Source organism: Dendrobates tinctorius, unplaced genomic scaffold, assembly GCF_039654945.1.
Source record: "Dendrobates tinctorius isolate UK_male_01 unplaced genomic scaffold, ASM3965494v1 ptg000377l, whole genome shotgun sequence".
Lineage (NCBI taxonomy): Eukaryota > Metazoa > Chordata > Amphibia > Anura > Dendrobatidae > Dendrobates > Dendrobates tinctorius.
Genome location: NW_027362043.1, coordinates 3,399,228 through 3,426,141, shown reverse-complemented (window position 1 = coordinate 3,426,141; position 26,914 = coordinate 3,399,228). Strand labels below are relative to the sequence as shown.

Below are 26,914 nucleotides of genomic sequence, written 5' to 3'. Positions count from 1 at the left end.
ATGGAGACACCTCTATAAGACAGCTATCCATTACTAATCCTATAGCTATAATGTAAATAAATACACAACCAGAATTAAGTCCTTTAACTGCTTGCCGATATGCTTTTTAACGGCGGCAGTTAAGGGTACTTATGCCACAGCGCCGCTTTTTAACGGTGCTGAGTAATAAGGGTATAGTGCCCCCCCAGAGTCGGAATTTCTCCGGGGTCTCAGATAACATGATTCGGGTCGGTTTTTGCAGACACCATTGTTGCGATTGCTGTTATTAATGGTAAAGTGACAGTAGTCAGTGATCAGAATTGTAAAAATTGGCTTAGTCATTTAGTACCAAATTGGCTATGTCACTAAGGGGTTAATTGAAAGAATAACACAGACTCCTTTAATAATTCTAAATTAAACCATACGTTATTGCCCATTCCATTGAAGCAATCATCTCCTGTAATAAATCAAAAATAAAGAACAACCATATCCCTCACCTGTCCGTTGTTCTGTCCCATGCCGTAATCCATGTCTGGGGATAAACAGTTTTCAACCTGGATGGTGCAAAGATGCGACCGTCCAGGCTGAGAACCATTGGGAGATTGAGCTGCTACGATCGCAGCATCAGTGACCAGCAGGGACGTCGAGGTTACCACCAGGCCCCTAAACTGCGGTGACCTCCCTGCTAGCACAGTGACAAAGTCTCACAGTGCAGCGCTGAGCTCAGAGTTCACCGCAGTTCACTGTAAGAAATTTCTCCTAGTCAACTCCCCGCTGCACCGTGATGCCTTTTCTTACGGTGCTAGTGGGGATCTCACCAAGGTCCCCTCAGTGTAGGGGCCCAGCTGGGAATGCAACCTCAGTAACCAGCGTTAACCCCAATGACGTCACGAGCAGCTCATTCATCAATGGTTCTCAGCCTGGATGGTCTCATCGTGGCACCGTCCAGGTTGAAAACTTTATCCCCAGACTTGGATTATGGTGTGGGACAGAACAACAGACAGGTGAGGGATGTGGTTGTTTTTATTTTTTTAACAGGAGACGATGGCATCAATGGAATGGGCGATGACGTGAGTATGGTTTAATTTAGACTCATTACAGGTGTCATTCTTCCAATTGAAGACTTTATTCTGGCTGTTTATTTACAATATAATTATAGGATTAGCAATGAATAGGTGTCTTATACAAGCCTCTCCATTATTAAGCCATGGGCGGACCATACAAAGGTGACATCAACCCCACAAATATGAAACCCATTTGCAACCGCTACAGGGCACATGGGATTGGCTGGGCAAAGCGCCAGAATTGGCGCATCTAACAGATGTGTCGTTTCTGGGTAGCCCCTTACCAGCCTGAGAATACCAGCCCCCAGCTGCCTGCTTTAGCAAGGCTGGTTGTCAAAATCCAGGGGGGGACCCCACGTTAAAAAAAAAAAAAAAAATTAAATCATTATAAAAAACAGTGTGGGGACCTCTTTATTATTGATAACCAACCTTGGTAACACTGAGAGCTGAGGGTTGCGGAACCCAGATGTCAATTTTGCCTAGCTGGTTATCAAAAATACAGGGGAACCCACGGTGTTTTTTTTCTAATTCTTTATTTAAAGCGCAGGCACCAGCTGATGAATATTCCCATCAGTCCACGCCAGTGACCGAAGGTAAATTTTATACTTCTGATCACAGTTGAAGGGTCACGCTATCATGACCGGTAATGATTTTATCGCTAATCAGAAGCAGTGTTTGCAGCGCTGTCATGTGCATAACAGCGTGACAAACATCCGGTGTTCAGAGGTCCGATCACAAACAGTAACACGGACTTACTGGTAACACTGGACTTCCAGTAGGTGTTCGATACGGATGCTGTACTTTTCTGTTCGGGTTTGCCCATCTCTATTCATTACATAAGAATGATTTGGATTAATCAATATTTTAACAATGAGGCCACTGGAAGAAAAAAAAAACAAAAAAAAAACAGACCTCAGAGAAACTACGTAATATATCGGCTCATGGAAATTTGGCTGAAAACGAAGAGAAAAGTTGCGGCGCACTGCAACTCTTACAATACTCAGAGCATAGAATTGAGTTAATATAGAAAGGCATTGACTCAAAGTGTACACCTTTGCTGCTTGACAGTTGTTTACATGTGTTTAAGGGAAAGGTCGAGCTTTAGAGAGTCTTATTTAAGAAGATAAAGACCGGTTTCACTTGTCCAACATTTATGTTCTTAGTGTGGACGGCCTGGACCGGCTGTGGGTCTAATGATCCAAACTCAAAAGCCTCAAATATCCTTAAGAAGCTATTGAGTTTGGATCAAGAGACCCAACACTGGTCTGTATATCGTGGTCAATACTCGGACGGATCGTAAATACTGGACATGTGGAAACAGCATAAGAAATAACTGATGTATCATACAGAAATTGGAATAGCAAAGTACTGGCAAAATTTAACAGTATTTTGCAAGCCTTTGAATGTTTACAAATGCTAGGATTATATAAAGTAAGAAATGGAGTAAAAACTTTTAGAATTCCAATTATTGTACTTCAATACTGCCACTTTCCAGTGCCTCAAATTCATGACGTCTCAACATGTATGTGTGACCACTGCAGCACATTACTACAATGGTGGCATCAGTGGTATCTGCCGCAGACATTGATCAGCTGCAGTAGCAGTCACATGTCAAGCTATAACCAATGGATTCCAAAACTAGTGAGGTACCCAGAAAGTGGTGTCATCGGAGAAGAGAACGATTGGTGAGATATTGCTCAGTTTGGTTTTTCATACTATTTTAAGGTTCTGATACAAGAAAAATCAAGGCGGGTGTACAGCCCATTTTATCTTTGTCTACAAAGGCCTCTTTTTTCTGAGTACCAGAATATTTCACGTAAGAAATGTTTGGGAGTAAAAGTATAAAAGTCTTATTTTACACACATTCTTAATGTACCCTTCTTATGACATTAGTGCTCGTCTACTTTTTTTCTGCACTGCACGTTACACCATTCCTGCTCTGCCTCTATACACCGTTTCTGACCCCTGTATGCACTCTGCTTATCCAGTTCAGTGGCTTCCATCTGCAAAAATATCCCAAACATTATAGAGAGCATAAAGTTATTATTCACTTTAAAAAGTACATTGCACCCACTAGTTCATTGTCATAAGCCTTAAGGTAGTACATGTACAAAGGCTTGTCCTTGTTGCAGTTTAGCTTTAAGTACTTACAAATTCTGCTTTAACATCTAATGTCCAGTCACTTTTGGTGACCCAACAGACTCCGATTTTAACTTCTATAGCAACCCGATTACAGTTGCATGTAGATGCAAGCTAACATAAGACTCTAGACTGCAGTTGTAATGTCATGCTACAACTCTATGCATAGCCTGTTCATTACAAGATATTTGTCACCAGATTTCACAATACAAACTGCATAGATCATGAAGTCGATATTAGACCTGGTGTACTTGTGTTTAAAAGCAACGTCAGGTTGGCCGCAACTCTAGCTGGACTAATAAAATATTCATTTCAATATGAAGAAAGAATACTTACAAAAAAGGATACAGCCATTCCGACAGTGTTTTTCAAAGTAAGTTCACCAACCTCATCTGCTCTTAGAAACCTACTTAATGTGTGCAATTTGCGTAGTGAAACCTGGTGGCTTAGCTTCTTTAGCAGCGAGTGGAAAATTCAATATAAAAAGAAGTTTGGGTATCTTGAATTTACATTGCAATTTATAGTCTATGGAGATGGTGGACTGTTGCAGTGTACAGGGCCTTATATTGTCCTCAAAAGATACTGCGAACACATGAAAATAAATGATAAAAAATACAAACATATTCCTGTCTAAAATTCAAGCTTCCTTTACAAGTGCAATCAGCTTTGAGGGCTCAGGGGTTTACAACAGCCTAGTTAACACTATCCTCATTATCTCCCACAACATGACATTCACATCCCCCAGAACATGTAAACATTATAGGGATTTTGTAAGGTGCTTCGACTTTCAGCTCTAAATAGTAGTACCAAGTGCTTATTTCTACATTCTCTTGCAGTCATGTGTTCGTATTCTCTTCTTGCATAGTATCTGCTGAGTGTTCAATACAAATTGTAGTGATGAAGATAGAATTCCTCTAGAATTTCTGCAAGATGACTCTTCGTACAGCTGTATTGGAAATGGAGTGATATAGCAAGTGATCTTTAAAGTTCATTTATCTGTGCGAAGGGGTTTTTCATAAAGCAATTTGGCAGCACTTACAATCGGTGTAAGACACTAGTTCTCAGGAAACAAGATGACAATTCTGCACTAAAAGTACCGCACAGACATTTGAATACTTGAACCCACTGCCTGAATGCTTCTGCGTTTCTCCAATACATCTAAACTTTGGTAATTTTCACAGAAAAACGGCACTGCAAATCCACAGTGAAGCTTAAGGTGAAGACAGTTTACGAGTGGAACTACAACTATTAAAGGGAATCTGTCACCAGTGTTTTGGCCTATCAACTAAAAATATCATCTAATAGAGTGTGAGCTATACATTCCCCTACTACTTGTGAAACCCCCTGACTCCCCATGAATCCCCCATAAAAACCTTTTATATTGCTGCCGCGCTGTACGTAAATATCCTCGGTCTGGTCCGATGAGCGTTTGTTCTGGTCCCTCTCTCCACCCCAAGTCAGCGTACTGTACGCATTCCGTTCTGTGAATAGCGTTGTTCCATACAGGTCCCGCGCGTGAGCAGTATGCTTTGCCCAACTGCATTAGTGTGCATGCGCCGGATTTACTATGTCCCGGAAGTATTTTGCTGTGTTCTGGGACATAGTTCACCGGCGCATGCACACTAATGCTTTTCTGCTTTGCCCTCAGTTGGGTAATGCATAAAGCGCACACGTGGGACCTGTACGGAACAACGCTATTCACAGAACGGAATGCGTACAGCACACTGATTTGGGATGGAGAGAGGGACCAGAACCAACACCCATCAGACCGAGGATATTACCATACCGCGCGGGAGCAATATAAAAGGTTTTTATGGGGGATTCTTGGGGAGTCAGGTGGTTTCACAAGTAGTTGAGGAATGTATAGCTCACACTCTTAGATGATAGTTTTAGTTGATAGGCCAAAACACTGGTGACAGATTCCCTTTAACAGAACTTAGGATTTTAGTATTTAGTGTTCATTAATCTGATGGAAAGGAAAGGTAAGAAATTATGCAATATGTTGTATTCTCAAAGAATGATCTGTGTTCCATAGGCGCATCCATACAATTAGTGCATTGGATGACACAGATGTTCAGTTCATGAGGCATTTATGTACCGCGGCCAATGTTACCAACATTCACCAAACACAAGATCTATGATATCGTCTAAAGGAAAAATAATTTTTACCTTTCCAGAATGGATTCCACTAAACCTTAAGAAATTTTTGGTTGATTTCTGTTTATTTATTAGCTGTAACAGAGCCAAGGCAGCTAGCAAAATATGCCACCAGTCAGCCCTCTTTACAAATAGTATTGAAGACATGCTGTGTGGAGCACAGTGCTTAAAGAGACTCTGTCAGGAGGTTTTTGCTGCCTCATCTGAGAGCAGCATGATGTAGGCAAAGAGAAACTGAATCCAACGATGCACAGTGGCTTGCGAAAGTTTACACTTTTTTTCTGCTTTGCTACCTCACAACCAGGAATTTCAATGCACCCCATATTGACTGAAAAAAAAGGAAATGTAGAAATTTTTGTAAATTTATTAAAAAAGAACACCTGAAATATCACGTAGTCATAGGTATTCAGCCCCTTTGCTCAGTATTGAGTAGAAGCACCCTTTTGAGCTAGTACAGCCATGAGTCGTCTTGGGAATGATGCAACAAGTTTTTCCCACCAGGATTTGGGGATTCTCTGCCATTCTTCCTTGCAGATCCTCTCCAGTTCCGTCAGGTTGGATGGTGAACGTTGGTGGACAGCCATTTTCAGGTCTCTCCAGAGATGTGCAATTGGGTTTAGACCAGCGCTCTGGTAGGGCCAGTCAAGAATGGTCAGAGAGTTGTTCTGAAGCCACTACTTTGTTATTTTAGCTGTGTGATTAGGGTCATTGTGTTGTTGGAAGGTGAGCCTTCGGCCAAGTCTGAGATCCAGAGCACTCTGGAAGACGTTTTCATCCAGGATATCTCTGTACTTGGCCGCATTCATGTTTCCTTCAATTGCAACCAGTCGTCCAGTCCCTGCAGCTGAAAAACACCCCCACAGCATGATGCTGTCACCACCATGTTTCACTGTTGGGATTGTATTGGGCAGGTGATGAGCAGTGCCTGATTTTCTCCACGCATACCACTTAGAATTAACACCAAAAAGTTCTATAGTCATCTCATCAGACCAGAGAATCTTATTTCTCATTGCCTGGGAGTCCTTCATGTGTTTTTTTTGGCAAACTCTACGTAGACTTTTATATGTCTGGCTTCTGTCGGGCTACTCTGCCATAAAGGCCCGACTGGTGGAGGGCTGCAGTGATAGTTGACTTTGTGGAACTTTCTCCCATCTCCCTACTACATCTCTGGAGTTCAGACACAGTGATCTTGTGGTTGTTCTTTACCTGTCTCACCAAAACACTTCTCCCATGATTTCTCAGTTTGGCTGGACAGCCAGGTCTAGGAAGACTTCTGGTGGTCCCAAACTTCTTCCATTTAAGGATTATGGAGGCCACTGTGCTCTTAGGAACCTTCAGTACTGCAGAAATTCTTTTGTAACATTGGCCAGATCTGTACCTTGCCACAATTCTGTCTCTGAGCTCATTGGCCAGTTCCTTTGACCTCATGATTCTCATTTGGTCTGACCTGCACTGCGAGGTCTTATATAGACAGGCGTGTGCCTTTTTGCAAATTAAGTCCTATCAGTTTAAATAAACACAGCTGGACTCCAATGAAGGAGTAGAACCATCTCAAGGAGGATCACAAGGAAATGGACAGCATGTGACTTAAATATGAGTGTCTGAGCAAAGGGTCTAAATCAGTGGTTCCCTCAGGATTTCCTTAGTATTTCACAGGTGATGGAAGTATCATCAAGGCATCAGGAATTCTCTCACATGTGTAACACTATGGAAATCCTGAAAACATGACCTGTCGGGGTCCGCGAGGACTGGCGTTTGGGAAGCACTTGTCTAAATATTTATGATCATGTGATATTTCAGCTTTTTTAATAAATTTGCAAAAATTTCTACATTTCTGTTTTTTTTTCAGAGTGTACATTAATAAGGAAAAAAAATGAACTTTTTTTTGAATTTACCAAATGGCTGCAATGAAAGAGTGAAAAATGTAAAGGGGTCTGAATACTTTCCGTACCCACTGTATAGTGACAGACTATGTGCCACTTGCACACAGGTGAACTTCCTTTAACTAAGCATGTCACTTATGAAGGTAATTATCTACACCAGAAATTTTTAAGGGCTTCATAGCAAAAGGGGTGATTATATACGCACATGCCAATTTTTATTTATTTTAAATAATATTTAAACACGTTGTAATGACAAAATAGGTGTGAATACTTGCACAAGCCATTGTATCACTTAAATTACTGGGGGCATCAGTTCTGACACAATCAGAGTTTTTAGATTTAAAATGACGCAGAGCTGATAAAGCTGCCACACACCAGGCTCTGCCTGTATTAAGTCCATAGACTAGTCCAGCAATGTTAATCTCTAAGCGGTAAATCCTTTACAGTTAGTAAACAACAGCACACAATTTGACAAATGACACATCCCTGAATTCTGTGTTTGAAACTCCATCTCCTGCTGTCCTCAGATTACATAGCAAAAACCTGCTCACAGATTCCCTTTAAAACATGACCACAGATGATATCTTTACATAGAACACCTTTAGAAATACTAGTACATTTTATATAATCATTTACGAACACATCTAAAACAATATTTTTTAAAGTGGACATTCAAATGTGAGAATTCTTAGGGAAAAAAATAACCCTTTACTGACATACCGCATACATCTGTGTCAAATGCCAGCTCTAACTTTGACACGGGCTCTCGAACTGATGCATCTTTGCAGTCAGTTGATGGTTGTAATATTCAGCCATCATCTGCTTCTAACAACCATGGCTGTTAACCTGTTAGATGCTGCTGTCAATCTGGGGTGGGGGTCTTGCAGTTCTAACCGTACATCACGGGGTACCGGTGGGTTGCCATTGCAGCCAGGGGTCTACTGAAGATCCCTGTGCTTGTCTTGATGGTACTCGTGTGACAGCCAGCCCGTGGCTGGTGTTCACAGGAGACCGCGATTTTCCTCCTAAGGGGACTAGAAGACAAAAATAATGGAAAGTTAAAGTTAATTTTTTTAAAAAAAAATATGCAAGTTTGAATTACCCGCCTTTTTTTCCCATAAAAAATACACATAAGTGGTATAACTACGTTCCTAAAAGTCCAATCTATCAAAAAATAAAATTTAACTGATTGGTAAACAGCTGAATTAGAAAAAAAAAGAAAAATGCAAAAATTTCAGTTTTCCAGCCACCGCAAAAGCGCACAAAATATATAGGCGATCAAAACATTGTATCTACCTCAAAATGGCGTCCATAAAAACTCTGGCTTGGGACACAAAAAACAAGCTCCATCTACCAAAACTTGAAAATGTTACAGATTTTGGAAAATAACGACACAAACTAAACTTTTTCACAAATTTTTTAAAATATGCCTGGTCATTTTTTACCATAGAATGAATGGTGTAAATAAGAACCCCCTCAAAAAACAATTGCAGGACACCACTTTTTTCACTATTTTACAGAATTTTGATTTTTTTTCCCGCTTTCCAGTACAGTTCATGATAAAATTGATGGTGTCAGTCTAAAGTACAACTCATCCTGCAAAAAAAAAACAGCTCCCCCATGCCGATAGCAAAGGAAAAAGAAAAAGTTATGGTTGTTGGAAAAAGGGGATGAAAAAAAATAAAAGTGCAAAAATTAAATATTGCCCAGTTGGAAAGGAGTCGAAGGAAATCTGTCAGCAGGCTTTCACTCCTGAAACTATATTTGCATGTACCTCTTTTCAAAAATAAATCCAGTAATACATCTATTTACCTGGTCAGTCTGTTCCTGAGAAATCCGCATTTGAATTGATATGCAAATGTGCTGTAGATCTGAAGCCTCTTTTAATCCAGCACTATGCCCCATCCAGCACAGTCTCCTCTTACTTGACTGACAGCCTCTATGCTGTGTGACTTCAAGCAAAGGAGCTTTCAAGTCAAGCAAGAGCAGGCAGCACTGGCCGGGAGGCAGAGCTGGAGTGACAGAGGCTTCAGAGCTACAGCTCATTGGAATATCAATTCAAATGCTGATTTCTCAGTAATGGAGGAATGAAATGGACATGTAAAGGCAATGCTGGACTTGTCCTTGAAAAAGTTACATACTCATATAAACAATTTGCTGACAGATTAACTTTAAAGCTAGATAACACTTCCATGAGAGCCAAGTGACAACAAAATGCTCGAGTCTCCAAACTTAATTTACAGCTGAGAACCCACCGATTCCCCATGATCCTAAATTGCAAAAAAAAAATAAAAAATGGATAAGATATTGTTCAATAATAGGCTTCGGATATTACAGTAGGAATACATAGTTTTGGGCAATATATTTCATTATAATACTTTTACGGGCTATTTTATATGAATGGAAGGGTTTAACCAAGAAAATATACAATGTGGTCATCACTTGTATATAAGCGGATTACAACCTTAAAGGGGATGTCTGGTCTTAGAAAAAAAGTCTACAGTTACTCCATGTGACTGCAGACTGAATTGTGACGATTCCCCTGTATTCTGTTTTTGGGTGGGTGATGACATGACTGCATGCATGTTAACTTGTATACTTGCCATCAGGCGCTGACTAGTCTCTCCCATCTTCTCTCAATAGAACAGAATTGAGAGACGAGTAGGACACAATAAGACAGGCGACCACAAATATCTACAGTAAGTTGCAAAGTCACTGGATTTCCCACCAGTACAAAGAATACAGGGAAATTGTGACAGTGTGAGCATCTTTTGAGACCCACTTAAACCCTAAACTCCAATTTACGGAAAGGTTTGCAACCTTGGGTACAATCAATGCCCACTATTCTGAATACCGGACATCTTTTTCTCTGCCTGCACATAACTAATTTATTAATAGCTTCTAAACTGAAATTCAAAATTTATAATACTGACTTCAACAGTTGGTTTTTTTTTCATTTTGAATGAAATTAAATATTTTTTGTAGAAACTAACAGATTTATTTACTATTCTATGTGCTCACCAGAGACTCATATATAGACACATCTTTTTAGGAGACCTATCCTCACAAGAATAATATAAAATAAATGTACACATCTTTGCACTAACTGAACAGTAACTATGTTCTGCAGTAGGCAGCAGAAATTACAAGGTAAATAACAGATTTGAACGAAAAGAAAAAAAATAATTAACCTATCTTTGTTAAAAATAATGTTTTTGGTTTCTGACCTTTTGGGTCTTTTGTAAGCTATCATTTCCAAAAAAATAACGTTAAAGCTTCATAAGCTTGCACTAAATATGTGTCTTGTAAGCTCAGATTTGCAGTATTTTTGGCTGAGTCCTAGATAGGCCTTTCTTTTACCTGGGGCAAAGATTTATTAAGTCACTCTATATGCCAACCACAGAAGAATTTTAAATGTGTGGCCCATTTCAGCCATTGGTACAGGATGATTGTCGAATTGTGCACATCAGGCCTAAAGCTGCTATAGATAACAGTGTGATCGGGGTTTTTAGGGATATCTATAGATACCTTTTGGCAATTGAGCTTTGATTAGCCAGTCAATATGGTTTCATACACACTGTATTTCACTGGAAATAGTTGCTGTGTTCTAACAGTCCTTTTCTAATGTACTATTGGTAGCCTACTCTCTAATGTATACAGATAGCGCATCTTATGTGTCTACATAAGATGTAGACACATAAAAAGGGAAATAGTACGTACTGATTTCAGTAAAAAGTGCATGGTTACAAAGGCTTCTCGGCTTTAGTTACTATAAATAATACACTGAAAACTCAACTAGTGTACATTTTGTTTTGGAAAATTAACTCTAATGTCTACATGAAATTAAATTTTTCTTTCTATTATATATAACACTCTAAATTCTGCCAGTATCGCTTATTTAGTTACACTGACAAACATTCTGGATAACTAAACACACAGCTGCAGGAAAGGTAGGCTGTATTGTTTATGAAACTATAAATCGTACTCTGTGACATTTCAGTGTAGCTGCTGTGTATAGCAGGTATCTAAATAGTGCAACCCGCTCAGCTATTTCTCAAGCCTTTTGGCTTTACTCATAGCCTTTCATTTTCATTCATTTCAAGCATTCCCCACCTCCCACAATCCCAGGAGAACACAGTTCCCCTCCCTGGTCCCCTGTGCCAAGTATGCTGAGTATACACTCCCAAGTCCCATCCTTCCCATGAGGATAGTGATAATAAGGCAACCCCATATATACTTTGATATAATTATATTATTATATATATATATTATATATATATATATATATTTCTTGATTTAGAGAAATTTCTAGTTTATTTTTGGTTTTCTTTAGGAAGTGCTTCCAGCCCCCATAACTGGACACCCATCCTGAATTTCTTTTGGACTATTGCCATTCCCTGGAGGTGGAGGAAGTGGAGCAATCCCTTCTCGAATCCTGGGCTTACGTCCTCTGCGAGAGGGGATCCCATTGCAGCCATCCTTCTTTAGGTGTCTGTGAAGATGGTCAGAACGTACAAAGGTTTTGTGGCATGCCTGGCATTGGTAAGGACGCAGCCCTGTGTGAACTCGAGAGTGATTTTTCAGGTCGTAGTTATGAGCAAACGTTGCACCGCACTGCTGGCAAAGATAAGGCTTCTCTCCTGTGTGCTTCCGCATGTGGACCTTTAGCTTGTCCTGCCTTTAGGAAAACAGAAAGTTATATAATTAGAAATTAATAAACTATACAATATTCAAAAGTCCATGAACCACACAGTTATTAGTAAGAAGCAAATTGTAACCCTTTGAGAAAAGGACCTAATTTGGCCTAAATGACCAAACATTTTTTTATTTTTTCAGTATTACAATACAAGAAGCCATAATATTTTGAACTCTTTGTTGACGTAGCTGTATGAGGGCTTGTTTTTTTGTGGGATTAAGGCTGCATTCACACGTTCAGGTTTTTTCACGTTTTCGCGGCGGTTTTTACTGTGAAAACGCAAAAAAACAGTATTCCATGCAATCTTATGGGATTCCGCAATAGTGCCTGTGCTAATGCTGCGGATTTTCCAGCGGCGGAATCGCATCGTGGAAAAATCCACAGCATGCTCATTAATTTGCGGAATCGCAGCGATTCCGCCCACATAGGAATGCATTGTTCTGCTTACTTTCCGCATGTGGCTGTGCCCACCATGCGAAAAGTAAGCAGAACATTTGCGGATGGTACCCACGGTCCGGAGGAGAGGAGACTGTCCTCCAGGCTCTGGGTACCATATCCCTGTAAAAAATAGAATTAAAATAAAAAAAAATCGGGTTATATTCACCTTCCGCCGTCCCGCACAGCGTCCCCAGGCTTCAGCGATACACGCGGCAGCTCCCGTTCCCAGTAATGCATTGTGATGACCTTTGCTAACGTCGCGCCTCACGATGCTGTACCGGTCTCGCGAGACCGTGATGTCATCAAAGGTCATTGTCGGTATGCATCACTAGGAACGGGACCTGCCGGAGCATCGCGGAGGCCTGGGGACGCTGCGCGGGATGTCTGAAGGTGAATATAACACGATTTTTTATTTTATTTTTTTTAACATTATATCTTTTTAATACTGATGCTGCATAGGCAGCCTCAATAGTAAAAAGTTGGTCACACTCGTCAAACACTATGTTTGACGAGTGTGACCAACCTGTCAATCAGTTCTCCAAGTGATGCTACAGATCGCTTGGAAAACGCTAGCATTCTGCAAGCTAATTACACTTGCAAAACGCTAGTTTTTCCGCGGGAAAATCGCGGGAATTTAAAATGCGATTTTTCCCGCGGAATGGAATTCCGGAATTCTCACGGTCCCTTCCGTGGGAATTCCGTTACGTGTGAACCCAGCCTAGTTTGTAGTTGTCAGTTAATGGAACCGAGTGGGTACTTGATTTTAGTTGAAGGTTTTTTTTTTTTATCAGTAGCATGGGGTACATATAATTTTTAAGGCTTATTTTACTATTATCCTGTCATTGAGCAATTATTACAGTTGAAACCACAAGCTTACATACACTATATAAAAAGACACATGTGCATGTTTTTCTGAATATCTGAGATGAAATCAGAACAAACCTTTCCTATTTCAGGTCAATTAGGATTACCAGAATTATTAATATTTGCCAAATGCCAGAATAATGAGAGAGAGAGAATATTTTAAGGAATTTTTATCATTTACTGCAAAGCCAAAAGTTTACATATATTTCATTAGTATTTGGTACCTTTGCCCTTAAACTAAATGACTTCGGTCAAACATTTGGGATATCCTTCCACAATCTTCTCACGAAAACTGGTTGGAATTTGGGCCCATTCCTCCTGAAAAAACTGGTGTAACTGATCCAGGTTTGTAGGTTATCATGCTCGCCCCTGCCTTTTCAGCTTTGCCCATACATTTTCAGTAGGATTTAGATCAGGGCTTTGTGATGGAAACTCCAAGTATTGATTTTTTTTTTTAATCCTTAAGCCACTTGTTACCATTTTGGCAGTATGCTTTGGGTCATTGTCCAATTGGAAGACCCATTTCTGCCAAAGCTTTAACTTCTTGCTGATGTCTTGAGATGTTGCTTCAGTATTGCCACAAAATATTCTTTTCTCATGATGCCATCTATTTTGTGAAGTGCACCAGTCCTTCCTGCAGCAAAACAACCCCCTCATCATGATGCTGCCACCCCCGTTTTTCACAGTTGGGATGGTGTTCTTAGGCTTCCAAGCTTCTCCCTTTTTCCTTCAAACGTAATGATGGTCATTATGCCCAAAAAGTTCAATTTTAGATTCATCAGACCACAGGACATGTCTTCAAAAATTAAGGTCTTTGTTCCTGTGTGCATTTGCAAACATTAATCTGGCTTTGTTTCTTTTGGAGTAATGGCTTCTTCTTGGCCTTTCAGTCCATGTTGATACAGTACTCATCTCACTGTGGATATTGACACAATCTTAGCAGATTCCGCCATCATCTTCACAAGGTCTTTTACTTTTGTCCTTGGGTTGATATGCACATGTTGGACCAATGCACATTCATCTCTGGGACACAGAATCTGTCTCCTTCTTGAGCGGTATGATGGCCGGACATTCCCATCTTGTTTGTACTTGCATATAACTGTTTGTACAGATGAACGAGGCACCTTCAGGTATCTTGAAATTGTACCCAAGGATGAGCCAGACTTGTGCAAGTCCATAATTCTCTTCCTGATATCTTGGCTGATTTCTTGAGACTTTCCCATGATGCCAGAATCATTTCAGACACGACTTACTGTCCATATCCTGTGATTTCTCCGGCCGTAAACTTCCAATATACATTTTGGCAGCAGACAACTAAGATGAGAACACATGCATCTGTGCCCTAACAAATTATTCACAGGCATAGTAATCTTTTTATAAGTAATAAAAATGCCTTAAACCATTCTCACTCAGTATTCTGGCATTTGGCAAATATAAATAATTATGGAAATCCTAATTGACCTAAATTGGTAAAGATTTACGGTATGCTGATTTCATGTCAGATAGTGAGAAAAACATGCATATGTGTCTCTTAATATAGTGTATGTAAACTTCTGTTTCAACTGTGTGTCCAAATTTCTGTACAAATCCCGAAAACATTATTCAGACTAAACCCAGCCATTCCGTTCAGCAAATGGCTCCTCCCCTGCAGTTGTAACACTGTGAGTTGCCATGGCAGTCTGGAGGTTTGAGGAAGGCCTCCATTTCCTGTCATTATGGCACTGTTGTGAAGACTGGCCTATGATTAGTGTTCATAGGAGTGTATGTTTATCAGCATATACTGCAATACTGTGTTGCAGCATATAGTATAAGTGATCGAACAATTGCACCTTACCTAATTGTGATTAAAAATAAGGTAAAGAAAATTTTTAGAAAAAGAAAAAAAAATTAAAAATGTGATTCATTCACAATTTCCCTGATAATAAAAAAAAGATGAAATAAAGAAATTAAAATAAACATATTTGGTATTGACGCATTGGCAAAAGACCAATGAAAATATAAAATAGACTCAATCAGTAAATGCCATAAAAGGAAAAAAAATGCTAGAATAGCATTACTTCTGTCACAGCAACATTTAAAAAAATGCAATTAGAAGTGATCAAAACATCGTAAAAAAAAAAAATATTAGAATGTGTAAAAAATTTTTTTTTAAAAAATCCCTAAATAAAGAAAAATAAATATTTTACCAATAAATACAATCCGAAAAATACGGTAACCCGCTGTCCATCACCTTAGTGCTGAAGCCGCGCCGAGTTGGTGGACAGGGGAGCAGCGCATATTGCATGGGCCTGCACTCTCCCCCCACTGCCCCGTCACTATAGTCACCTTCTGATGATGGTTCCGTGCTCCCAGCTCCCCCCTGGCTCTTCCAGTGTCTGTGCCAATAGGTCCTGCGGTCACGTGACTCCCAGTGTGCAGCACTGCGGTCATGTGATGGAAGGTCCTAAAGCTACAATGAAATGCCTGTATGAGCAGCTCCTGGATGTCAGCACAGACACAGGAAGAGCCGTGGGGGAGCTGGGAGCACGGAGTCATCATCGGAAGGTGAGTTAACTGTTTGTTATTTTATCATGTGCTTGCCAGCAGGGGGAATATAGGGACGGGGGGGGGGGCCGTGTCCATGCCAGCAAGGGGGAATATAGGGACGGCGGGGCCGTGTGCATGCCAGCAGGGGGGAATATCGGGACGGGGGGGGCCGTGTCCATTCCAGCAGGGGGAAATATCGGGAAGGGGTAGCCATGTGCATGCCAGCAAGGGAAAATATAGGGACAGGGGGACTGTGTGCATGCCAACAGGGGGGAATATAGGGACGGGGGGGGGCATGTGCATGTCAGCATCAGCAGGGGGGCATATAGTGACCGGGGGGGGGGGGCTATGTGCCAGCACAAGGGGGCCATGTACCAGGATGGGAGTTATGTAGATACCAGGATGAGGGACATATATATGATTTGAAAGACAGACACTGGCATTATAAGACACACCTCCATTTAACATAAAACATTTTTTCTTTTTTTCTTCACCAAATTTGGGGGTGCGTCTTATAATCAGGTGCAGCTTATAAAGCGAAAAATACGCTATGTAAATAATAAAAGAATAAAAGTACACATATTTGGTAACGCTGAATCCGTAACGACCCGCTCTATAAACCTGTCCAACTAGTTAACCTCTTCGCGACCGCCCACAGTAGATAAACGTTGGCGCTTGCTGGGCTTTGTGCAGCGCCGACGTTTATCTACTGTCGGCGGTTTTGTGCCCCCCGGGACCCCCTCATACCTTATAACGCGGGGATCCCGGTGCACAATGCATGCTGGGACCCCCGACGCCATCGAGACCTGATTGGTTCAGGTCCTGATGACGTCGCATCACAGCAGCCAATGAGAGAGCTCACTGGGAAAGCTGCTTGTTTCCCGGCGATCTCCCTCATTATAACGCGACTTCTCCTCTGAGCTCATGCTGACAGATGAGCAGAGGTGAAGCAGCGTTACAGTGTGACTAGATCGCTGCCTGGCACAGCTGATATGTCTAGGGTTAGGGCTAGGGTTAGGGCTAGGGTTAGGGCTAGGGTTAGGGGTGTGTTGGGGTTAGGGTTGGAATTCGAATTGGGGGTTTCCACTGTTTAGGTACATCAGGGGCTCTGTAAATGCAATATGACGCCCGCAGACCATTCCATCAAAGTCTGCATTCCAGAACGTCACTACTTCCCTTCCGAGCCCCACCGTGTGCCCAAACAGTGGTCCCCCCCCACATGTGGGGTACCAGCGTACTCAGGACAAATTGGACAACAACTCTTACGGTCCAATTTCTCCTGTTACCCTTGTGAAAATAAAAATTGGGAGCTAAAAGATCATTTTTGTGGAAAAAAAATGATTTTTTTATTTTCACGGCTCTACATTATAAACTTTAGTGAAGCACTTGGGGGTTCAAAGTGCTCACGACACATCTAGATAAGTTCTTTAAGGGGTCTAGTTTCCAAAATGGGGTCACTTGTGGGGATTTCCACTGTTTAGGCACATCAGGGGCTCTGCAAACGCGACATGACACCCGCAGACCATTCCATCAAAGTCTGCATTCCAAAACGTCACTACTTCCCTTCCGATCCCCACCGTGTGCCCAAACAGTAGTTTTCTTCCACATATGGGGTACCAGTGTACTCAGGACAAATTGGACAACAACTTTTGGGGTCCAATTTCTCCTGTTACCCTTGTGAAAATAAAAAATTGGGGGCTAAAAGATCATGTTTGTGGTACAAAAATGATTTTTTATTTTCATGGCTCTACGTTATAAACTTCTGTGAAGCACTTGGGGGTTCAAAGTGCTCACGACACATCTAGATAAGTTCTTTAAGGGGTCTAGTTTCCAAAATGGGGTCACTTGTGGGGGTTTCCACTGTTTAGGCACATTAGGGGCTCTCCAAATGCGACATGGCGTCCTATCTCAATTCCAGCCAATTCTGCATTGAAAAAGTCAAACGGCACTCCTTCCTTTCTGAGCTCTGCCGTGTGCTCAAACAGTGGTTTAGCCCCACATACGGGGTATCGGCGTATTTGGGAGAAATTGCACAAAAAATTTTGTGGTTCATTTTCTGTTTTTACACTTGTGAAAATAAAAAAAATGGTTCTGAAGTAAAATGTTTGTGAAAAAAAGTTAAATGTTTATTTTTTCCTTCCACATTCCATTCATTCATGTGAAGCACCTGAAGGGTTAATAAACTTCTTGAATGTGGTTTTGAGTACATTGAGAGGTGCAGTTTTTAGAATGGTGTCACTTTTGGGTATTTTCTGTCATATTGACCCCCCAAACTCACTTCAAATGTGAGGTGGTCCCTAAAAAAAATGGTGTTGTAAATTTTGTTGTAAAAATGAGAAATCGCTGGTCAACTTTTAACCCTTATAACTTCCAAAAAAAAAAAAAAATTATGTTTCCAAAATTGTGCAGATGTAAAGTAGACATGTGGGAAATGTTATTTATTAACTATTTTGTGCGATATCACTCTCTGATTTAAGGGCATAACAATTAAAAGTTTGAAAATTGCAAAATTTTCAAAATTTTTGCCAAATTTCGATTTTTTTAACATATAAGCGCAGTTCATATCTAAGAAATTTTACCACTATCCTGAAGTACAATATGTCATGAGAAAACAGTGTCAGAATCAGCAGGATCCGTTGAAGCGTTCTAGAGTTATGGCCTCATAAAGTGACACTGGTCAGAATTGAAAAAATTGGCCTGGTCACGAAGGCAAAAACAGGCTCAGGCGCGAAAGGGTTAAACACTTCAGTGAACACCGTAAAAAAATAAATAACGAGGCAAAAAACAAGGCTTTATCATCATACCACCTAAAAAATAGTGCAAAAAAACGCGATCAAAAAGATGGATATAAATAAAAATGGTACCACTGAAAGCATCATCTTGTCCTGCAAAAAGGAAGCCATCATACAGCATCATTAGCAGAAAAATAAAAAAAGTTATAGCTCTCAGAATAAAGCGATACAAAAAAAATTATTTTTTCGTTAAAATAGTTTTTGTGCAAAAGCACCAAAACATAAAAAGACAATATAAATGAGGTATCGCGGTAATTGTACTGACCCGAACAATAAAGCTGTCTTACCAAATCACATGCGGAACGGTAGAAAAATTTTTTTTTTAAAAATCCTGAATTGCTGGTTTTTGTTCATTCTGTCTCCCAAAAATCAGAATAGAAAGCGATCAAAAAATACCATATGCCCGAAAATGATACCAATAAAAACGTCAGCTTGTCCAGTAAAAAAACAAGCCCTCTCTTGAGTCTGTCGACCAAAATATAAAAATATTATGGCTCTCAAATTATGGTGATGCAAAAAATAGTTTTCACAATAAAAAGCGTCTTAGTGTGTGACAGCTGTCAAACATAAAAACCAGTATAAATCTGGTATTGCTGTAATCGCACTGACCCGAAGAATAAAGTCGCCTAATCACTTATACCGCACGAGGAACAGGCGTAAAAAATAAATAAAACCAATTCTTCACATGCTGTTGATTTTTTCATTCTGCCTCCAAAAGATCGCAGTAAGGCTTGGCGCACATTTATCCTGCGCTCTGTGCTGAGTGCTTACACCGGGGTTTCCGTGCAAATCTCTGAAATCCGTCACTCAGACAGGACCCCCGGCCGAAGATTCACTATAATGAGGCAGATGGGGAACTGTGGGAGCCATAGGACCTGTGATCCGGCGGTGTCCATCTTTTTAGGATTGCATAAAAGTACCGCCGGCCATAGTTTCTTGCACTTCTGAAAAAAAGGAAACCGCGGAACAGAGGCCAGAATGCGTCCAAAGTAACTGTGCTGCCTCACTGTAGTGAATGGATCCATCGGGGGTTTCATCATCTGAATCACGTCACTTAGCGATTTAGATGGAAACCGCAAAGTGCTCAGCATAGAGCGCCAGATAAATGTGATCAAACGTTATGTAAAATGTTCTCAATAAAAGCTTCCACTCTTTAAAAAAAAAAAACAGTGAGCCCTCACTCAGATCTGTCATCTGTTAAAGGAAATATAGGGGGCTTCCACGTTACTGGTAGCACAAAGGTTCTGGAAAAGCGAAATAGCTCCTCACCCTCCAAAAGAAATTCAGCAAATTCTCCGCTCCCAAATCCAAATGCCTCCAACCCTTCTGAGCCCCAGTGTGCCTAAACCACTTATAGCGTCCACATGTTTGGCATGTCTGTAGTGATGAGAGCCTTCCTAATTTACAGGTGCGTGTCTCCAGAAGCACGGTCTGGGTGCTGTTCCACCTAAGGTTATGATTGTATGCTTATATAATTGTGTTATGTTACCTTTCTTTGTATTCAGTTTTGCATTTGGTCTGCTGCCACCTGCTGTCCTTTTCTGTATAGCAGACGGCAGCTAATTAATTCTAGTACATGCCTCCCACTTCCAGGTCAGGTGACTCATTCTCTTCCTGCCGGTGGCCATTACTAGTGTCTTTTTCACCCGAGAGAGACACGCTTACCAGGCTGTGGAAGGCATCAGTTTTTTTACCACAATTTGCTAAATTTGCTGAATCATCTTGCTGCATACCTTGCTGCACACATCTTGCTGTACCACCTGGGTTGTTACACCTGCATTTCTGGAGAAGTACTGCATTACCAATCATACGCTGTATGTCAAGATTTCCAATAAACAAGTCAGGACTTGACAATATCTGGTGTGTATCATCTGTCCGGACGCATGAACAGCAAAACAGCAACAATGGTCCTGTCTGCTCTGCATCGAGGAAACGGAAGGTAGGAATCTCTCCCAGCCCCAATCAGCTACACCTCCATTCGGCTCATGAGAAAGACTTCTATGTAGATAATGGACTAAAATCTCTGCCCACAGAAGAAGCGGCTATCGATCTACTCAAGAGGACCCAAGGTATGCTGAACCAAGCTAAGCTTAGATTGCACAAAATTGCTTCAAACAGCCTGGCTGTCATGAGAGCCTTTGATTCAAGTGACCACGCACCAGGATTCAAGGACATAGACCCGGGACAAGACTGTCCACCTGTGCAGAGAAGCTTAGGCTTGAGGTGGAACCTGTCAGTCGATACCTTCAGTTTCCAAATAAACTGTGCAGACAAACCATTCACTAAAGGTGGTGTCCTGTCAGTGGTGAACAGCTTATACGACCCACTGGGGTTCGTAGCACCAATTACCATACAAGGTAAATCCCTTCTGAGACAGCTTTCCAAAACCGTCAAGGACTGGGATGCCCCACTCCCTCCTGAGAAGGAACCAAAATGGGAAACCTGGAAGAAGTCTTTGTGTGCCTTGGATGAGATCCACATACCAAGATGCTACACCAGAACCTCACTTGCTGCTAGCACTAGGAAGGAACTCCATGTGTTCTCGGACGCATCCACAGAAGCCATTGCAGCTGTCGCCTACTTGAAGGTGACAGGTCCCGACAATCATGATCACGTTGAGTTCGTTTTCGGCAAGGTTAAGTTGGCTCCCAAGCCCGATCACACTATTCCCAGGCTTGAACTCTGTGCGACCGTGCTTGCAGTAGAACTCGCAGACTTTATACAGCACGAGCTGGACACCAACATAGATGATGTGCAATACTACAGTGACAGTAAGGTTGTCTTAGGTTACAGCTACAACCAAACAAGGCGCTTCTACATGTAAGTCAGTAACCGCACTGAGAGAATAAGGAGGTCTCTAAGCCTGAATAATGGCACTATATCCCATCTGAACTTAATCCAGCTGACCATGCCACTAGACCTATGTCTATAAGGTCCTTTGCTAACTCTTCTTGGCTTTCAGGTCCTAAGTTTCTGTTGGAACAGAAGGGAAGTGAACATGTCCAGGACGTCTTCAGCATCCAGGATCCAGATGGCGATCCAGAAGTCCGCTCCGAGGCCAGTGCTTTGGCGACAAACACTAAACCAACCTCCAGCCTCGGTTGCCAGCGCTTCAAATACTTCTCCAATGGGATGAAACTTCTTAAGACTGTAGCAAGGTTAGTCCACATTGCGAGATCTTATCTCAGCTCACGTGGAGACAAAGACTGTCACGGGTGGCACGTTTGCCATAAATCACTACCAACTGAGAACGTTCCAGTAGGATGAACCACGAACAGAACACTGCCCTACTACTTCGTCCATTGGATTACCGTTGGGTCGGAGACAGTTTGGCCTAGTGCGGCTTCTCCGAAGATGGGTACCATTAGAATGTCTCAGGAACTGACTGTCATCTACCTCGTTTTGAAGTTGTTATTGCATGCATATTTGTGTTTCCTTTCTAGGTTATTGAACTTTACTTAAACTAAAAACATTAATATAGTGAAATCCCTTATGGAATTTCAGACGGGGAGTGTGCTGTTCCATCTAAGGTTATGATTGTATGCTTACATAATTGTGTTATGTTACCTTTCTTTGTATTCAGTTTTTCATTTGGTCTGCTGCCACCTGCTGTCCTTTTCTGTATAGCAGACGGCAGCTAATTAATTCTAGTACATGCCTCCCACTTCCAGGTCAGGTGACTCCTCTTCCTGCCGGTGGCCATTACTAGTTTCTTTTTCACCTGGGAGAGACACGCTTACCAGGCTGTGGAAGGCATCAGGTTTTTTTTACCACAATTTACTAAATTTGTTGAATCATCTTGCTGCATACCTTGCTGCACACATCTTGCTATACCACCTGGGTTGTTACACCTGCATTTCTGGAGAAGTACTGCATTACCGATCATACGCTGTATGTCCAGATTTCCAATAAACAAGTCTGGACTTCACAATATCTGGTGTGTATCATCTCTCCGAACGCATGAACAGCAAAACAGCAACAATGGTCCTGTCTGCTCTGCATCGCGGAAATGGAAGGTAGGAGTCTCTCCCAGCCCCAATCAGCTACACCTCCATTCGCCTCATGTGGGGACAGAACAGTCTGGGCATAATGAACTGGTTACTACAACGGCAGTTCGCAATTTTCACTCAGCAACATCCACTGCTGCCTGTTTCTGGAAAACATCCATGGAGTCAAAACCGTCACTACAGCTGTAGATAAATTCCCAAAGGGTTATAATTTCCAAAATGGGGTCTCTTGAGGGGAGATTCTGCTTTTCTAACATTTAGGGGCTCTTTATATGGAATCCACAAACTAGTCTAGGGAAATCTGCGTTCCACGAGGCAAATAGTGCTATGTCCTTCCCTAGTCACTCAGTATGGCAAAGTAGTACAGTGCAGCCACAAATGGGGTATTTCTACATTCAGCAGGAATTGTTGGACAAATTCTGGCACCATTTTTATCCATTTCCCAGTGTGAAAATGTAAAACTTGGGGCTAACACACAATCTTGGTGGTAAAAAGGTAAATTATTTTTTCTTCACTGCCCAATGGTATAAAAGTTTGTGACACAACTGTGGTGTCAATATAATCACTTCCCCCCTACATGAATTCATTGAGGTTTAATTGGTAAAATGGGGTCACTTATGGGGGGGGGGGGGTTGCTGTTCTGGCACCTCAGGGGCTCTGTCAATGTAACATGGCACCCTCCAACAAGTGCAGCAAAATCTGCACTGTAATATGGCGCTACTTCCCTGAGCTTTGCACTGTGCCTCAAAAGTAGTTTTCGACCACATATGGGGTATCTGTGAATTCAGGAAAAATTGTACAACAAACTTTGGGGTCCATTTTCTCCTTTTGCTCGTGAAAATTTGTAGTTAAAAAATATTTTTGTGGGAAAAATGTGATTTTTTTTTATTTTCATGGCTTAAGGTTATAAACTTCTGTGAAGCACCTGTGGGTTCAAGGTGCTAAATACACATCTACATAAGTTCCATAAGGGGTCTAGTTTCCAAAATGGTGTCACTTGTGGGGGGTTTCCACTATTTAGTCACATCAGGGGTTCTTCAAACGTGACATGGTGTCCGCTAATTATTCCCTCAAATTTTACATTAAAAAAGTCAAATGGCGCTTCTTCCCTTTCAAGCCCTGCCGTGCGCCCAAACAGTGGCTTTCCCCCACATATGGGGTATAGGCGTACTCCGGAGAAAATGCACAACAAATTGCATGGTCCATTTTTTCCTGTTACCCTTGCAAAAGGAAAAAAAATTAGGTGTAAAAGAAAATTTTTGTGAAAGAAAAGTAAATTTCCTTCCACATTCCAAAAATTCCTGTGATGCACTTGAAGGGAAAATAAACTTCTTGAATGTGGTTTTGAGTACCTTGAGGGGTGCAGTTTTTAGAATGGTGTCACTTTTGGGTATTTTCTGTCATACAGGCCCCTCAAAGACACTTCAAATGTGAGGTGGTTCCTAAAAAAATGGTTTTGCAAATTTTGTTGTAAAAATGAGAAGTCACTGGTCAACTTTTAACCCTTATAACTTCCTAACCAAAAAAAAATATGTTTCCAAAATTGTGCTGATGTAAAGCAGACATGTGGGAAAAGTTGTTTATTTACTATTTTATGCGATATGACTCTCTAATTTAAGGGCATAAAAATTAAAAGTTTGAAATTTGCGAAATTTTCAAAATTTTCCGTTTTTTTTTTAAAAATAACCACCCATCATATCGAAGAAATTTTAATGCTATAAAAATAAAATATGTCATGAGAAAACACATTCAGAATCGCCGGGATCCGTTGAAGCGTTACAGCGTTATGACCTCATAAAGTGACATTGGTCAGAATTGTAAAATTTGGCCTGGTCAGAAAGGTGAAAACAGGCTAGGTCTCAATGGGGTTAATCTGAATCATGTAACTCGGAAATTTTGATGGTAACCCAACGTAGAGCAACAGATAAATGTGATCATAAATGTTTTGTAAAATGTTCCCAATAAAAGCTTCAACTCAATCAAAAAAAAATAAAAGCAAGTACCCACTCAAACCCCCCCCAAAAAAAGCAAGTACCCACTCAGGTCTGTAATCTGTTAACAGAAACATAGGGGGCTTCCACAATACACAAAGCCTCAAGAAAAGTGAAATGGCTCCATACCCCCAAACGAAATTCAGCAAATTCTGTGCTCCCTAGTCCAAATGCTCCATCTCCCTTTTGAGCCCCAGTGTGCCTAAACCACATATTGTATAGCGTCCACATGTTTGGTATTTATGAAGTGATGATAGCCTAACTTACAGGGGCATGACTCCAGAAGCACGGTCTGGGCATAACGTACTGGTCACAACAACATACAGGTCACTACAGAGTACCGATCACTACAAAGTCAGTTTGCAATTTTCACTCAGCAACATCCACTACTGCTTGTTTTTGTTATCATTTCCCAAATGGGGTCACTTGATTGGGGATTCTGCTTTTCTAGCACTTAGGGGCTCTTTATATGGAATCTGCAAACTATTCTAGGAAAATCTGCGCTCTAGGAAGCAAATAGCGCTCCGTTCCTCCCGAGTCTCTCTGTATCGTTAAGTAGTACTGTACATATATGCACATATATCCACATATGGGGTATTTCTATGTTCAGCAGATATTGTGGGACAAATTTTGGTGCCATTCGCACCCATTTCCCTGTATGAAAATGTAAAACTTGGGGGTAACAAATGATCTTGGTGGTAAAAATGTAAATTATATTTTCTTCACTTCCCAATGGTATAAAATTCTGTGACACACCTATGGGGTCAATATGATCACTGCATGCATAGATGAATTCATTGATGAATTCAGTTTGTAAAATGGGGGTCACTTATGTGCGATTCTGCTGTTCTGGCACCTCAGGGGCTCTGCAAATGTAACTTCGTTCCCTCACACCAGTGCAGCAAAATCTGCACTGTAATATAGCTTTCCTTCCCTTCTGGGCTTTGCACTGTGCCTCAGAAGTAGTTTCTGACTACACATGGGGTATTGGTGAACTCAAGAAAAATTGCAAAACAAATTTTGAGGTCCATTTTCTCTTTGTTACCCTTGTCAAAATACAAAATTTGGAACTAAAAAAAAGATTTGTGGGAAAAATTTGATTTTTGTTATTTTCACGGCTTAACGTTATAAACTGCTGTGAAGCAACTGAAGGTTCAAAGTGTTCAATACACATCTACTTCCCTGAAGAATCTAGTCTCTAAAATGGTGTCACTTGTGGGAGGTTTCCACTGTTTAAGCACATCAGGGGCTCTCCAAACATAACATGACATCCGCTAATTATGCCAGCAAATTTTACATTCAACAAGTGAAATGGCGCTCCTTCCCTTCCGAGCCCCACCATGTGCCCAAATAGTGGTTTTCTCCCACGTATGGGGTATCACCATGTTCAGGAGAAATTGATCAACAAACTGTATGGAGCAATATCTTCTGTTACCCTTGCGAATGAAAAAAAAAAAATTAGGTCTGAAGGAAAATTTTTGTGAAAGAAAGTTAAATGTTTTTTTTTTTTTCCTTACACATTCCATTAATTCCTGTGAACCACTTGAAGGGTTAACAAGCTTCATGAATGTGGTTTTGAATTCCTTAATGGGTTCAATTTTTAGAATGGTGCAACTTTTGTGTATCCGTATATACTCGAGTATAAGCCGAGGCCCCTAATTTTGCCACAAAAAAATGGGAAAACTTATTGACTCGAGTATAAGCCTAGGGTGGGAAATGCAGCAGCCACTGGTAAGTTTCAAAAATAAAAAGATACCAATAAAAGTAAAATTAATTGAGACATCAGTAGGTTAAATGTTTTGAATATCCATATTGAAACAGGAGCCCCATATAATGCTCCATACAGTTCATGATGGGCCCCATAAGATGCTCCATACAAAAAATGCCCCATGTAATGCTGCACAAAGGATAATGGTGGCCCTATAAGATGCTCCATACAAAATATGCCCCATATAATGCTGCACATAGGATAATCGTGGCCCTATAAGATACTCCATAGATAAATATGCCCCATATAATGCTGCACAAAAGTTAATGGTGGCTCTATAAGATACTCCATTGATATATATGCCCCATATATTGCTGCTGAAGCTGCTGCTTCCATTTAAAAATAAAAAGACATACTCAGCTCTCGTCGCTGAGGGTCAGGTGCCGGTGTCCTGAGCAGGTGAGGACACTGGCGTGCTATGGGGGTCAGGCGCCGATGTCGCTGCTGGCTCAGGCCCCCGGCACTGGCGACATTTACTGGTCCCCGCTCCACTGCTTCACGTTGCTCTGTCTTCCGGGTCTCTCTCCAGTGACGTTCAGGCAGCAGAGGGCACGACGCACACTAACTACGTAATCGCGCCCTCTGACCTGAAAGTCACTGCAGAGAGACC

General features: G+C 41.2%; 1 protein-coding gene across 3 annotated transcripts in view; it reads right to left on the bottom strand.

Moving 5' to 3' along the window:
* Window positions 1–7,412: 7,412 nt before the first annotated feature.
* ZBTB7A (zinc finger and BTB domain containing 7A) overlaps window positions 7,413–26,914 on the bottom strand; it is a 77,269-nt gene continuing 57,767 nt past the window's right edge. For all 3 annotated transcript variants that reach the window (XM_073563044.1, XM_073563043.1, XM_073563045.1), the window contains exon 3: window positions 7,413–11,900. In XM_073563044.1, coding sequence (XP_073419145.1) covers window positions 11,552–11,900 — 349 coding nt within the window. In that variant the 3' untranslated portion in view covers window positions 7,413–11,551. The remainder of the gene's footprint in view (window positions 11,901–26,914) is intronic.